The sequence below is a fragment of the Heterodontus francisci genome, chromosome 32, assembly GCF_036365525.1.
Source record: "Heterodontus francisci isolate sHetFra1 chromosome 32, sHetFra1.hap1, whole genome shotgun sequence".
Classification (NCBI taxonomy): domain Eukaryota; kingdom Metazoa; phylum Chordata; class Chondrichthyes; order Heterodontiformes; family Heterodontidae; genus Heterodontus; species Heterodontus francisci.
The window spans coordinates 57,150,896-57,165,198 of NC_090402.1; the positions used below are offsets into that span (position 1 = coordinate 57,150,896).

General features: G+C 46.0%; 2 protein-coding genes across 2 annotated transcripts in view; one reads left to right on the forward strand and one right to left on the reverse strand.

Moving 5' to 3' along the window:
- The window catches only part of LOC137347836 (zinc finger protein 850-like), a 99,269-nt gene that overhangs the window by 53,488 nt on the left and 31,478 nt on the right, over window positions 1-14,303 (forward strand). The gene's annotated exons all lie outside the window — the stretch shown is intronic.
- LOC137347834 (zinc finger protein 436-like) lies at window positions 6,259-14,019 on the reverse strand. Its single transcript, XM_068012879.1, has 3 exons — window positions 13,934-14,019; window positions 13,301-13,420; window positions 6,259-7,610 (listed from the first exon to the last, which is right to left on the reverse strand). Exon 3 carries the CDS (start codon window positions 7,272-7,274, stop codon window positions 6,348-6,350), a length of 927 nt encoding a protein of 308 aa, XP_067868980.1. The 5' UTR covers window positions 7,275-7,610; window positions 13,301-13,420; window positions 13,934-14,019; the 3' UTR covers window positions 6,259-6,347.

Here is a 14,303-nt window from a genome sequence, read left to right on the forward strand (position 1 = left end):
ACCTCCAGGCCAGCTTTGGAATTATGTTTGCCTCATCTTGGGGGATGTCGGCGATGGATGGCGGCTACATGGAGGAGCAGCGGAAGGTAGTCAGGCAGGACTGGGTGGGATTTCGGGTACATTGAGGATCCGGGGAGGGTAATCAGGGATAGAAGGGTGGGGTTGGAGCTGCTGGGTGTATGGAGGAGCAGGGAAGGGTAGTCAGGGAGGGAAAGGTGGGGTGATCGGGTAGATGGAGGAGCAGGGGAGGGTAGTCAGGGAGGGACGGGTGTGGCTGATCAGGTAGGAGAGTTGGCGAGAGTGGAGTGGAGCATCCAGGTTGTTGAATGGTTGATCTTGATGGTGAAGCTGCAGTTTGTCAGATGCGGGAGTGGTAGGTGGATTACATCAGTACTGTGTGAAGGTATTTGACAAGGGCCTAAAGGGAGGGATGAATGCTGTCAACATCGCGGAGCTGTGGGGCAAATTCAGGGTACTGGCTGGCAGAGGAAACAGTCATGGTCAATGGAGGCAAATGGATTCTGTAGTGGGGGGAAGGTCAAGACTAATGGGTGGCTGTTCAACAGATTCATATGGAAGGGAACGGGACTCGGCACCAACGGTCAGTTTGATGTGAGGAGCTTCAAGGGTAAGAGTTGGCCTGTCGACTCTAGCAGGAATAGGGACAGGGGAGGGATGGCAGGAATGCATTGATGATTACACTGTGCATGGTAATGGAGGGAGGGTCAGTGGTAATGGAGGGAAGGGTAATGGTAACATTGGGTGGGTCAAGGGTGATGGGTTCATGCTGGAAGGTTCAAGTTGCAGGAGGAGGTTTGCAGGGGAGACTTGCCCTGAATTCCACGCGCACCATTTTCTCCAATGATAATGCAAACCACGTGGACACGCGTGGATTGTAAGGAGACTACGAGGAGGCAAACGACAGTGGGTGCAATTTGAAGTCAGACATAACTGTGCTGTTTCAGCTCACGAGCAACAGAGGGCTGAATTGCCACGCTCTGCTTATTTATTATTCAGAAAAGCCACAGCAACATGGGTCTCAAACACCCAATTTATCTAGTACCACGGGGAGAAGAGCAAAGGGAAAGACTAAGGAGGCTCTTTTCTACGACTCATGATGCCTGAGCAGCAGCAACAGACAGAACAGGAAGGTGAGGACGCTCCGAATGATAACATTGAGGAATGGTGTTATCAAAGATGGCACTGGCACGTCATTGCATCCTCAGGACAAGGACAAATTACCTTCAAATGTCAGAGACACCCAAGAATGTCACGTGAAATCATCACAGAAGTTTGTCGGATCCTGCAGCATGACCTGCAGCCGCTCAACTCTGGTGGGAATCCCAAAAGGGTGTGGACAAGATGCCACTTACCCTGGGGGTGTCCTGAGAGGAAGGCCCCGGGGCAGCTGGTACCCACTCCTCCTCCATCTGTCTGCACAATGGCATCTGCCTGTCTCCCTGAGGGGAAGGAGCACTTGGAGGGAGGTCCAGGTTTCTCATCCCTCTCTTGTTTAGACTCTGCTGCATGGAGCTCATGGCTACAGTGATGGAGTGCAGGTCAGATCACATATGATTCCAGTGCTCAACAGACTCGCCACCGAGCTCGCCAAACTTTTGACTGAGGAAGCCATGCACTCAAATGCCTGGGAATAGCAGATGTCATGGCTTGCATGGACTCCTCCATGGCATGTGCTAAGCCATACATGACCTCAGATACCTCTGACATACTTTCCACATGGTTTTGCTGCACATCCAGCAGACTTCTCATAGCAACAAACCGATCATGGTACTTTGGGCAGTGACGGTAGGGTCCTCCAATCAAAGGTTGCCTCCGCTACATGATCCCACATGTCTCCTGTTCCCAGGAATAGGCACCAACATGTTGCACTGCGGACATCTGACGAAATTATTGACTCAGCCACAGACATGGGAGCAACTAATCTGTATATTAAGTGTATAAGCAATCTAATGCCATCAAAATACAGTCCAATTTAAAACACATTTCTGCCTATAGATAAAGTAGCTAAGCAGACCATCATCAATGGAGAGAAGCACAAATGTATTAGCCAGCTAGCAAGCAAAATAGTATGCAATGTCAATGCAAATTACTTTTGTTGACAGAATAGAGCTAGCTACACCATGTCACGGGATGGTAGATGGACCTTATTGGATGACCTCTGTGGATTCACACTGTGTCAGGAGTGCAAATTCATCCAATAAACCATGAAACTCCAGGAGAGGATTGTTATTGTGGTCATTGAGGTGAGGGAGTAGAAAAGGAAAAGGAAGACGGACCATTTCACATTTTGCTATTGTTACAAGACAATAACCTGTGATGGTCAATGTTTGTGCAACTTCTCCAGCTGCTTGTAATATGTGCCTGAAGACAGGGCAGCCAACAAATGGGAAGTGATCTCCAAATCAGGAGAATTTTATAGGATGGAGCAGAACGTACTTCAGAAAAGTCATTTAAATCAGAAAAGCAGAGTTGGACAGGAAAGGACGGAGAGATTAACGGTAGGTAGCAAAGACTAGTTTATTCATTTTGTCAAGCTGCTAAACTAAGTCTTGGATTCTAAAATACAAAAACAACAGAATCGCTCATGGACAAAATGTCATTTGTTCACCAAAGCTAGTGACAAAATTAGATAAACACAATTACCAATAAAGAGCGCCCTTCAGTTCCTCCAATAAAGCGATTCTCTTAAATTCACTTATATTGCAGTCTATCATTGTTGATTCTGATTCAGCTCTGACAAGATAATTATTAACTAAAATCCTTTCTGCAAAAAAATTGAGCTGTTGTTACAAAATGTTTAGTCACTGTCTGTAAAATTGTATTTCAGGCTAACCAATTTATGTCTAAGCCAAATCTGTTACCTGCTCGCAAGGGTGCACTTTTAGCATAATGTACTTATATGACACAACTTTCAAATGACATTGGCCACAAACTGTATCAAACACGATGCATGGTGTAGTTACTGATTTTGACATACTTGTAAAACTTGTTCTTTAATCTAATTTGCAGCAAAAAAAAAAATCAATGACCGTTTCCAACATGGTCATTGAAACACAATAAATCTTTACTATGTTTTACCCAACAGTTTTTAAACTGAAAATGCAGCATAGATTTTATTACTGAATGGTAGACAGTTCATCATCGATTAAGGATTATTAAAGCTACATTGCATTTACGAACTGTTGTATATGGGTCAGCAGCATCTTGTTTTTGCCAATATCACTCAGCCCCATTACACTCTACTCTTGTATTCATGAGGAACTTACAGTACCAACACCTAGAGATTCCTTGGATTTTCTTGCCTGTTTCCCCCTCAAATACAAGCTCTGGAACAATGTGATTCCAAATGAATAGCAGTGGAATTGTGACATTTATACAGAAGCAACTTTCTACATCACCGAGCTTGTGTCCCAAATGAAAGTAATGTATAACAGAGCATAGAACGAGACATTTCTTAAGTTGCTTTTACCATTTTAAAATGAGTTTCATAACGCATAAAATATTTAAAACACAAGGATAAAGGCTAGGAGCAGAGGTGTCCATGTCGCGCGGGGAGGGGGGGGGGGGGGGGGGGGCACGTTACAACTTTTGCCTTACATAGGGTACCAGTGAGACAATTTCAGAAAGATAACAGCACTATAAAAATTATCTTACTATTAATCAAAACAACAAATGTGCATTTTTGTTAAGAAGCTTTAAATGGGAAGAACAATTTATTGGCTTACTTTCTCATCACTATGTTGAACACTGATTTAGTGAGATACCTTACAGATATTCCGCTTGCACAAGTTGTCAATGTCTGCCCACATGCTTTCTGTAGTGAGGCAGAGTACTCCAGATAGATGTCCATGTGTCAGGAGTGATCTCTCCCTACTGTCTCTCTCGTCCTCCCTCTGTGTCCCCTTCTCTGTGTTCCCCCTTCTGTGTTGTCCACCCCTCTATGCCATCCCCCACTTTGTATTGATCCCTCCCCTCTCTGTCAATTCCACACCTCTGTGTCGTCCCCCTCTCTGCAACCCCTCTATCTCCCTCTGTCCTCCCCTTTTTCTCTCTCTCTGCCACCCCCCACCCCTCTCTCTGACCATTGATGAGAGTGGGAACACAGTTTATGACCTTCAGACAGCTTTATGGCTTTCCAGAGCTGTGAAACTGTCAGTGCAATTTTTTTTAAAGCCGGTCTGGTCAGAAATAAGTAGCCAATGGGAAATTTCTCATCCCTGAAATTACCAGTTATGGACCTCAAAATTCTTTTTACCACCGACACTGGTGTCTGTGTACAGACACGTTGTGGACCCCAACCCATGCCTATCACCGCATGGTTCATTTGTATACAAAATCACGTGCGAAACAGGAAATACAACAGAAGCGGAAGTTACACCAACTCCGGTTCCACCGTCGGAAATAACACAGCATCCATAAAATCACAGCCCGTCCTAAACACATACCATTTACCCTGAAAATTCCTAGGATGGAAAACTGGGACATCCTATATCAAAACACATCCCATCCTGTTCATACTGAGAATCCCAGGTTGGAGAGCTGGGACATCCTGTCTCAAAACACATCTACCCTGTTCATACTGAGAATCCCAGAGTGGAGAGCTGGGACATCCTGTCTCAAAACACATCTACCCTGTTCATACTGAGAATCCCAGAGTGGAGAGCTGGGACATCCTGTCTCAAAACACATCCCACCCTGTTCATACTGAGAATCCCAGGCTGGAGAGCTGGGACATCCTGTCTCAAAACACATCCCACCCTGTTCATACTGAGAATCCCAGGCTGGAGAGCTGAGACATCCTGTCTCAAAACACATCTACCCTGTTCATACTGAGAATCCCAGAGTGGAGAGCTGGGACATCCTGTCTCAAAACACATCTACCCTGTTCACACTGAGAATCCCAGGGGAGGGGCAAAGACCCAGAGTGTGAAATAGAACCAAGGGAGGAAAGAGGTGGAGAGAACAGGAGGTAACTCAATGAGTAGGGACTGAGGAACAAGAAGTTTCAGTTTTAGAGCCTATAGACTTCAGGAGGGGAAGACTGAGTTCAGTAGTTTTAGGATTGAGGGAGAGAACAAGGAGCAGATGAGGAGACTGGTGTGGATTCTAGTACAGTGAGGATGTGGGGGGGGAGGGAGATTGTGTAGGGCTGTGTATTAGGGGTGTAGGAGGGACAAGAGAGGAAAGGTCAGAGGAGCAATTACTGCAGCAGTGTCCATAAATAGTGAGAGAGACACAGAGAGAGTGGGAGGTTAGAGTGCACCATGGACAGTCTTTTAAACTGTCTGTTTGCTGTGACCAGTTTTCCTTCTGTTAAAAATATTCTCCTGTAGCCCAGTGACACAAACAGCCCATTAAACTCCACCGATGTCCTTTGGTCTGGTGAGGTCTCCCTTTGTGAAACATCGGCTGTTGTTAAAGCTTTTCATTCTGACACACTCACAGTGTGAAATGAGCTGCAGAACTGCCAACACCGTCAGCTTTAAGGAGACATTTCCCTTTGGAGATGGGATTGTTCATTGAGTTTGATCAGGGGGATATTGGACAAGAAGCAGACAGCACGGACATTACACTGCAGCTGGGATATGTGAGAGTGTTACAGTGAGGCTTTCAAAAGAAACTAGTCATGCGCTCTACCGTCCAGTCTCTAATACAGGGGGTATCTGTATTAGACTGTTAATCATTGCCTGAGTTTGTGACTAAGTTTATCTTCATAAACTTATCCGTACCTTTATCGCAATAAAGTCGATCCACAACATATGCTTTGCTGCCAGGTCTGTTCCTGCCTTAGAAGGGGGCATTAAACCCCCCATTATTTTATAGGGTACTGCACTGTCAGAGGTCCTGTCTTTCTGATGACACCTTCAACTGATGGGCATAAAAGATCCATTGACATTATTCTGAAGAGCAGGGAGGTTCTCCCCAGAGACTTGGCCAATATTGATCGTTTAATCAACCTCACTAAAACAGGTTATCTGGGCATTATCACATTGCTCTCTGTGGAAGCTTGCTGTGCACATATTAGCTATCACATTTGCTGCATTACAACAGTGGCTGCACTTCAATTCAACTTCATTGGCGGTAAAGAACTTCAAGACGTCCTGATGTCATGAAAAGCCCGACATAAATACAAGTCTTTAACAGAGGAGATAAGGCCCAAAAATGGAGCAGTCAATAACAGGATTTCAATTTATCTCCTCTTATCCTGGAGAAAACAAATACTCACTACACAGTGTGTTTGAAACAAAGCTGATTTATTTGACATTTATCCAGAATATGAAACTCCAGCCCAGAGCAGCAATAACAGCAGAATCCAACCCCTGCAGTCACTTGTGAACTCGCTGGTGTCTCAGCAAGTGGGACAAATCAGTGAATCCCTTCTCACACACTGAGCAGGTGAATGGCCTCCCCCTGGTATGAACTCGCTGATGTCTCAGCAGGTTGGATGAGCTAGTGAATCCCTTCCCACACTCGGAGCAGGTGAACGGCCTCTCCCCAGTGTGAACTCGCTGGTGTTTCAGCAGGGTGGATGAGTGAGTGAATCCCTTCCCACACACGGAGCAGGTGAACGGCCTCTCCCCAGTGTGAGTGCGTTGATGTGCCAACAGATCCTTTTTGCTTTTAAAGCTCTTCTCACATTCAGGACATACAAAATATCTCTCATTAGAGTGAACAAGTTGGTGTGTCAGGAGATGGTGTGATCGAGCGAATCCCTTCCCACACACACAGCAGGTGAATGGCCTCTCCCCAGTGTGACTGCGCTGGTGTCTCAACAGGTCAGATGACTGAATGAATCCCTTCTCACACACAGAGCAGCTGAACGGCCTCTCCCCAGTGTGAACTCGCTGGTGTCTCAGCAATGTGGATGCATGAGCAAATCCCTTTGTGCATATGGAGCAGGTGAATGGCCTCTCCCCAGTGTGAACTCGCTGGTGTCTTAGCAGGTGTGATGAACAAATGAATCCCTTCACACACACAGAGCAAGTGTATGGCCTCTCCCCAGTGTGAATGCGTTGGTGTGTCAATAGATCATGTTTGTTTTTAAAGCTCTTCTCACATTCAGAACATGCAAAACATCTCTGATCAGAGTGAACAAATTGGTGTCTCAGGAGATGATGTGACTGAGTGAATCCCTTCCTACATACAGAGCATATAAACGGACTCTCCCTAGTGTGAGAGCGTCGATGAGTTTCCAGGTGGGATGGGTAATTGAATCCCTTCCCACAGTCCCCACATTTCCATGGTTTCTCCATGGTGTGGGTGTCCTCATGTCTCTCCAGGTTGGATGATCAGTTGAAGCCTCGTCCACACACAGAACACGTGTATGTTTACTCCCTGCCGTGAATAGTGGATGTATATTTTCAGGTTGTGCAACTGATTAAAGCTCTTTCCAGTCACTGCACTGGAACACTCTCACTCAGATGTGTGTGTGTGTCTTGGTGCTTTTCCCACAGACAGAACAAACATACATTTCTCCTTCCACATTCAAAGCCGATGCTATTTAGGATCTGGTGAATCGAGTGACTGTCAGATCTTAATGTGATGTTTGGTTTGAGTTTCCCGTCAGCAAACCCTTCCCTTCTAATACCCTGTAAAAGGAGTTTACAAATGTTATCACCATCAATACAGGATAGAAATTCAGAACAGACAATTCTAGTTTCTATGGAACATTCTTTCCTCTCTTGCTCCCCCCATATAGAATAGACCGGTTACAGCACAGGAGACCATTCAGCCCGTCGTGTCCATGCCGGCTCTCTGCAAGAGCAACTCAGCTAGTCCCACTCCCCTGCCTTTTCCTTGTAGTCCTGCAAATTTTCACCATGGACATGCAAATTTTTTCTCTTTAGATAATTATCTAATTCCCTTTTGAAAACCTTGCTTGAACCTGCCTCCACCACACATTCAGGCAGTGCCTCCCAGATCCTAACCACTCGCTGCGTAAAAATATTTTTCCTCATGTCGCCATGAGTCTTTCACCAATCACCTTAAATCATTGCCCTCGGGTTCTGGATCATGATCTGGAACATGTGGTCCAATTAAAGTAAAAGAAGCCAAAATAAGCAAGATGGTCCCAGCAACACAAAGGAAATCGTCCCAACTAAACCAGAAGATTATTACCAGTGTCTATGAGACACTCTGTACCCTGAAGTGTCCAGTGATCATAGAAGCTATCAAGCATCCTCCCTCTCCGGGGCACCCAGCCACAGACAAGAGCTTGGAAGAGATGTTGGCAGGCAAAGTGATAACCCCACCACCCCCCCCACCCCCAACATGGTTCCCGCACAAAAACAAGAAATGCTGGATTCACTCAGCAGGTCTGGCAGCATCTGTGGAAAGAGAAGCAGAGTTAACGTTTCGGGTCAGTGACCCTTCTTCGGAACTCCGAAGAAGGGTCACTGACCCGAAACGTTAACTCTGCTTCTCTTTCCACAGATGCTGCCAGACCTGCTGAGTGAATCCAGCATTTCTTGTTTTTGTTTCAGATTTTCAGCATCCGCAGTATTTTGCTTTTATTTATGGTTCCCGCACACCCTGGCCCTACACATTGCTGTTATAACCAGGCCCAAGAGAAGGTCCAGAAGATTCTCTGGCTGACCCACAACCTCCACACCGAATGACCAAAGCTTAGGAGAGTGAGCCTAAAGTGTAACCAAGGCTTTTGATAAGGTCCCACATGTCAGGCTGGTCACGAAAATAAAAGCCGATGGGATCCAAAGAAAAGTGCAAGCTGGATCCAAAATTGTCTCAGAGGCAGGTGGTGTAGTGGTAATGTCACTGGACTAGTAATCCAGAGGCCTGGGCTAATGCTCTGGGGGCATGGATTCAAATCCTATTACAGCAGATGGTGAAATTTGAATTCAATTAATATATCTGGAATTAAAAGCTAGTCTCAGTACTGGTGACCATGAAACCATAATTGATTGTTGTAAAAATCTATCTGGCTCACTATGTCAATCTGCCATCTTTACCTGGTCTGGCCTACTTGTGATTCCAGACCCAGAGCAAAGTGGTTGGCTCTTAAATGCCCTCTGAAATGGCCCAGCAAGCCACTCAGTTGTCAAGGGCAATCAGGGATGGGCAACAAATGATGATCTGGCCAGCGACACCAACATCTCATGAAAAAATAAAAAAAAAGAACTGCCTATTATCCGGGTCAGAGAGAAGACCTGGGTTTGTTCAATGGAGATGGGGATTTATTCATTCCAACATTGTGGAACTGCCTGCTATTGGGGCCATGGCGAGGAGCGGGATTGCTTAATGGAGATGGATGATTTGTTCAGTCTCGCATTGTGGAGCTGCCTGTTATCCGGGTCAGAGCGAGGAGCTGGGATTGTTTAATGGAGATGGATGCTTCACAGATTGCCGTTTCTCTGCTGGGGAGTGTGTGTGGTGAAAGTAACAGGGATCTGTCGCTGTCAGTTGAATGCTGCTTCTGATGTTCAAAAATGCTGTAAACATAAGTTCAGTAGATACACACCAGTCAGTTTAACATTATGACGGGGAAACTTCTGGAAACACGAAGCCAACATGCCCGGGGTGGATAAATGCTTAGGCTTACATATCAGGGGTGGATTAACGCATGGGTTTACAGGGCCCAAGGGTGGATTAATGCTCAGGTTTACAGGGCCCTGGGTGGATTAATCAAAGGTCTGGCTCTAAGTTTTAGACAATGCCCCCAGTACTGGATTTCCCAACCAGCAGAAATTGTTTTTCTTGATCTACCCTATCAGTTCTAATTAATATCTGAAAAGTTTGGTCAAATCACGCCTTGATCTTTTAAATTTCAGGGACGACAACCCTCATGCTGAGGTGATACATTCTGGCAGAAGTGACAGGGAGAGATAATATATGCTTAATGGCACAGTTGTAAAGAGTGTTCAGGGAATAAGAGACCTGGAAGTTCATGTGCATTGATTGTTGAAGGACCCCGGAAGTGCAGAAGGTTTTAGTTTAGACAGGCATCAAGATTGGCGCAGGCTTGGAGGGCCGAATGGCCTGTTCCTGTGTTATATTGTTCTTTGTTCTTTTGTCATATTGAGAGAGTAGTTGTCAAAGCATTTGGGAGCTTGGGCTTCATAAATAGTGGTATTGACTGCAAAAGCAGAGAAGTTACGCTGAGCCTTAATTAAAGCACTGGTTAGGCCACAACTAGAGTACTGTGTCCAGTTCTGGATAAGCAAGGGGTTGGAAGGTTAACAGGGATAGGTGGAAATGTGAAATAATCAGTTCAGCCTACTCCTGCTCCTAATTCTTATGTTTGTATGTTCACCGCACTTTAGGAAGGATGTGAAGGTCCTTGACAGGGTGCAGAGGAGATTTACCTGAATGGTTCCAGGGATGAGGGAATTTTGCTACAAGGTTAGGGTGGAGAAGCTGGGATTGTTCTCCTTGGAGGAAAGGCAATTCAGGGGAGATGTACAAAATTATGACAGGTTTAGATAATGTAGAGAAAGAAAAGCAGTTCCCATTAGTAATTCCCATGAATATTAATACAATATAAATACGAGGGATATTGTGAGCCCAGTCAAAAAGAAAAAGGAAGCATTCGTAAGGGCTAGAAAGCTGGGAACAGACGAAGCCCTTGAGGGATATAAAGAAAGTAGGAAGGAACTTAAGCAAGGAGTCAGGAGGGCTAAAAGGGGTCATGAAAAGTCAATGGCAAACAGGATTAAGGAGAATCCCAAAGCTTTTTATATGTATATAAAGAGCAAGAGGGTAGCCAGAGAAAAGGTTGGCCCACTCAAGGACAGAGGAGGGAATCTATGCGTGGAGCCAGAGGAAATGGGCGAGGTACTAAATGAGTACTTTGCATCAGTATTCACCAAAGAGAAGGACTTGGTGGATGATGAATCTAGGGAAGGGAATGTAGATAGTCTGGGTCATGTCGTTATCAAAAAGGAGGTGGTGTTGGGCGTCTTGCAAAACATTAAGGTAGATAAGTCCCCAGGGCCTGATGGGATCTACCCCAGAGTACTGAGGGAGGCAAGGGAGGAAATTGCTGGGGCCTTGACAGAAATCTACAGGTGAGGTCCCAGAGGACTAGATAATAGCCAATGTTGTTCCTTTGTTTAAGAAGGGTAGCAAGGATAATCCAGGAAATTACAGGCCGGTGAGCCTTACGTCAGTGGTAGGGAAATTATTGGAGAGGATTCTTCGGGACAGGATTTACTCCCATTTGGAATCAAATGGACTTATTAGTGAGAGGCAGCATGGTTTTGTGAAGGGAAGTCGTGTCTCACGAGCTTGATCGAGTTTTTTGAGGAAGTGACGAAGATGATTGATGAAGCAATGTTGTCTACACAGACTTCAGTAAAGCCTTTGACAAGGTCCTTTATGTCAGACTGGTACAAAAGGTGAAGTCACACGGGATCAGAGGTGAGCTGGCAAGATGGATACAGAACTGGCTCGGTCATAGAAGACAGAGGGTATCAGTGGAAGGGTGCTTTTCTGAATGGAGGGCTGTGACTAGCGGTGTTCCACAGGGATCAGTGCTGGGACCTTTGCTGTTAGTATATATAAATGATTTGGAGGAAAATGTAGCTGGTCTGATTAGTAAGTTTGCAGATGACACAAAGGTTGGTGGAGTTGCGGATAGTGATGAGGATTTGGGAAACACAGTGGCGCAGTGGTTAGCACTGCAGCCTCACACCTCCAGCGACCCGGGTTCAGTTCTGGGTACTGCCTGTGCGGAGTTTGCAAGTTCTCCCTGTGTCTGCGTGGGTTTCCGCTAGGTGCTCCGGTTTCCTCCCACAGCCGAAGACTTGCAGGTTGATTGGTAAATTGGCCATTATAAATTGCCCCTAGTGTAGGTAGGTGGTAGGAGAATTCGGGGTTAATATAGGATTAGTATAAATGGGTGGTTGATGGTTGGCACGGACGCGGTGGGCCGAAGAGCCTGTTTCAGTGCTGTATCTCTAAATAAAAATAATAAATAAAATAATTGTCAGAGGATACAGCAGGATATAGATCGGTTGGATTCTTGGGCGGAGATATGCCAGATGGAGTTTAATCCGGACAAATGTGAGGTAATGCATTTTGGAAGGTCTAATACAGGTGGGAGGTATACAGTAAATGGCAGAACCCTTAAGAGTACTGACAGGCAGAGAGATCTGGGCGTACAGGTCCACAGATCACTGAAAGTGGCAACGATGGTGGATAAGGTAGTCAAGAAGGCATACGGCATGCTTGCCTTCATTGGTCAGGGCATTGAGTATAAAAATTGGTTAGTCATGCTGCAGCTGTACAGAACCTTAGTTAGGCCACACTTGGAATATTGCGTACAATTCTGGTCGCCACACTACCAGAAGGATGTGGAGGCTTTGGAGAGGGTACAGAAGAGGTTTACCAGGATGTTGCCTGGTCTGGAGGGTATTAGCTATGAGGAGAGGCTGGATAAACTTGGATTCTTTTCACTGGAATGACGGAGGTGGAGGGGCGACATGATAGAGGTTTACAAAGTTATGAGTGGCATGGACAGAGTGGATAGTCAGAAGCTTTTTCCCAGGGTGGAAGAGCCAGTTACTAGTGAACATAGGTTTAAGGTGCGAGGGGTAAAGTTTAGAGGGGATGCGCGAGGCAAGTTTTTTTACACAGAGGGTGGTGAGTGCCTGGATCTTGCTGCCAGGGTAGGTGGTGGAAGCAGGTACAATAGCGACGTTTAAGAGGCATCTTGACAAATACATGAATAGGAAGGGAATAGAGGGATACAGACCCCGGAAGTGCAGAAGGTTTTAGTTTAGACAGGCATCAAGATCGGTGCAGGCTTGGAGGGCCGAATGGCCTGTTCCTGTGTTGTACTGTTCTTTGAACAAGAGCTTGGGGAAAATATTAAGGTTTTGGGCAGCGCGTGTTAATGACCAGGAACTCACTGCCAGTGGAAGTGGCAACGATCAATGATTTCAAGAGGAAATTGGGTGGGCACTTGAGGGAAATAAACTTGCAGGACTACGGGGATAGAGCAGGGGAATGGGACTGACTGGATTGCTCTCCAGAGAGCTAGCATGGGATCAAAAAGCTGAATGCCCTCCCTCTTTGCTATAATGACTCTATGACTTATTTGTGTCGTCTCTCCTCATAATTTAACCATTGGACTCCAGGCATCATTCGGGTAAATCTACACTGCACTCCCTCCAAGGCCAATATTTCCTTCCTAAGATGTGATGCCAAGAAATGAACACAATACTCCAGGTGTGGTCTATAACCAGGGCTTTCAGTGTCACAATGTTTTTCCAGTCACACTCACACCTGAAATCTTTTCCCACAGATGGAACAGACAAACCTTTCTCCTTCAATGTTCAATGTCGATGATATTCAGGTTCTGATGAATCGAGTGACTGTCAGATCTTGAAGTGATGTTTGATTTGAGGTTCCCATCTGCAAATCCTCCCTTTCTAATACCCTGTAAAAGGAATTTACAAAAGTGATCACTGTCAGTGGAAATTCACAACATTCTCTCCTCCTGCTTTCTGGCCCAGGAAGGGCACATCTGCGCCCTGCTTCACATATAAAACAGGGAACATAGTCTGTCCCAGACACGAATACGAAAATCGTGAACATTATCCTTCCCAGACCCGAATATGCCCCGGTGTGGCCCAGTCCAAGGGGAGTCTTTGGGGAGGGGGGACCTCCTACCCTGTGCTGTGTCCCAAATGATTCCTCCCTCCCCCCCCCTCCCCCAGGCTCCTTTCTAACTGAGTAAATTTCCTTGAACATTTTGCCTTTTGTTGTAACAGTTTGTTAATCCTTAGCTCCTCCAAAAGAGATGGAAAGTTCAATACTATTAACTCGAGTTTATCACCGGGAGAAGCCCCACAGCTACTACCCCGCTCGGTGCAAAGGCTGGATCGGGAGCTTCTTATTGGGGGTGTTAAAGGCTACACTGGGTGTTTCTGAAGCCTCCCTACCCGCTTACCGGCTGCAGATACGACTCAAAGGGTCGCTCCACCGCCATCACTCGCATTGCGCATGTTCCAAACAATTCACCACTGCGCATGCTCGAAATGTCCGTCGCATCGTCCAAGCGGTGTTTGGCATTGCGGTTGCGCACAAAGGTCTCCTTTAATGTGAATGGGAGTGGGCAAAAGCACTGCCATTGAACAAGCGGTGAGGGAGGAGCGTAGAAGGGAAGCGATCACTGAGGGAGGAATTTAATGCGGCGATCGTGGCCATTGAGGGGATTTGAGTTTAATACCCTCTTTAGTGTCAAATTGAGCAGCGCCATATTTATTACTGTGACGTCACCGGCAGTGAGGCCGGATTTGCGCATGTGCTAGTACCGCGCC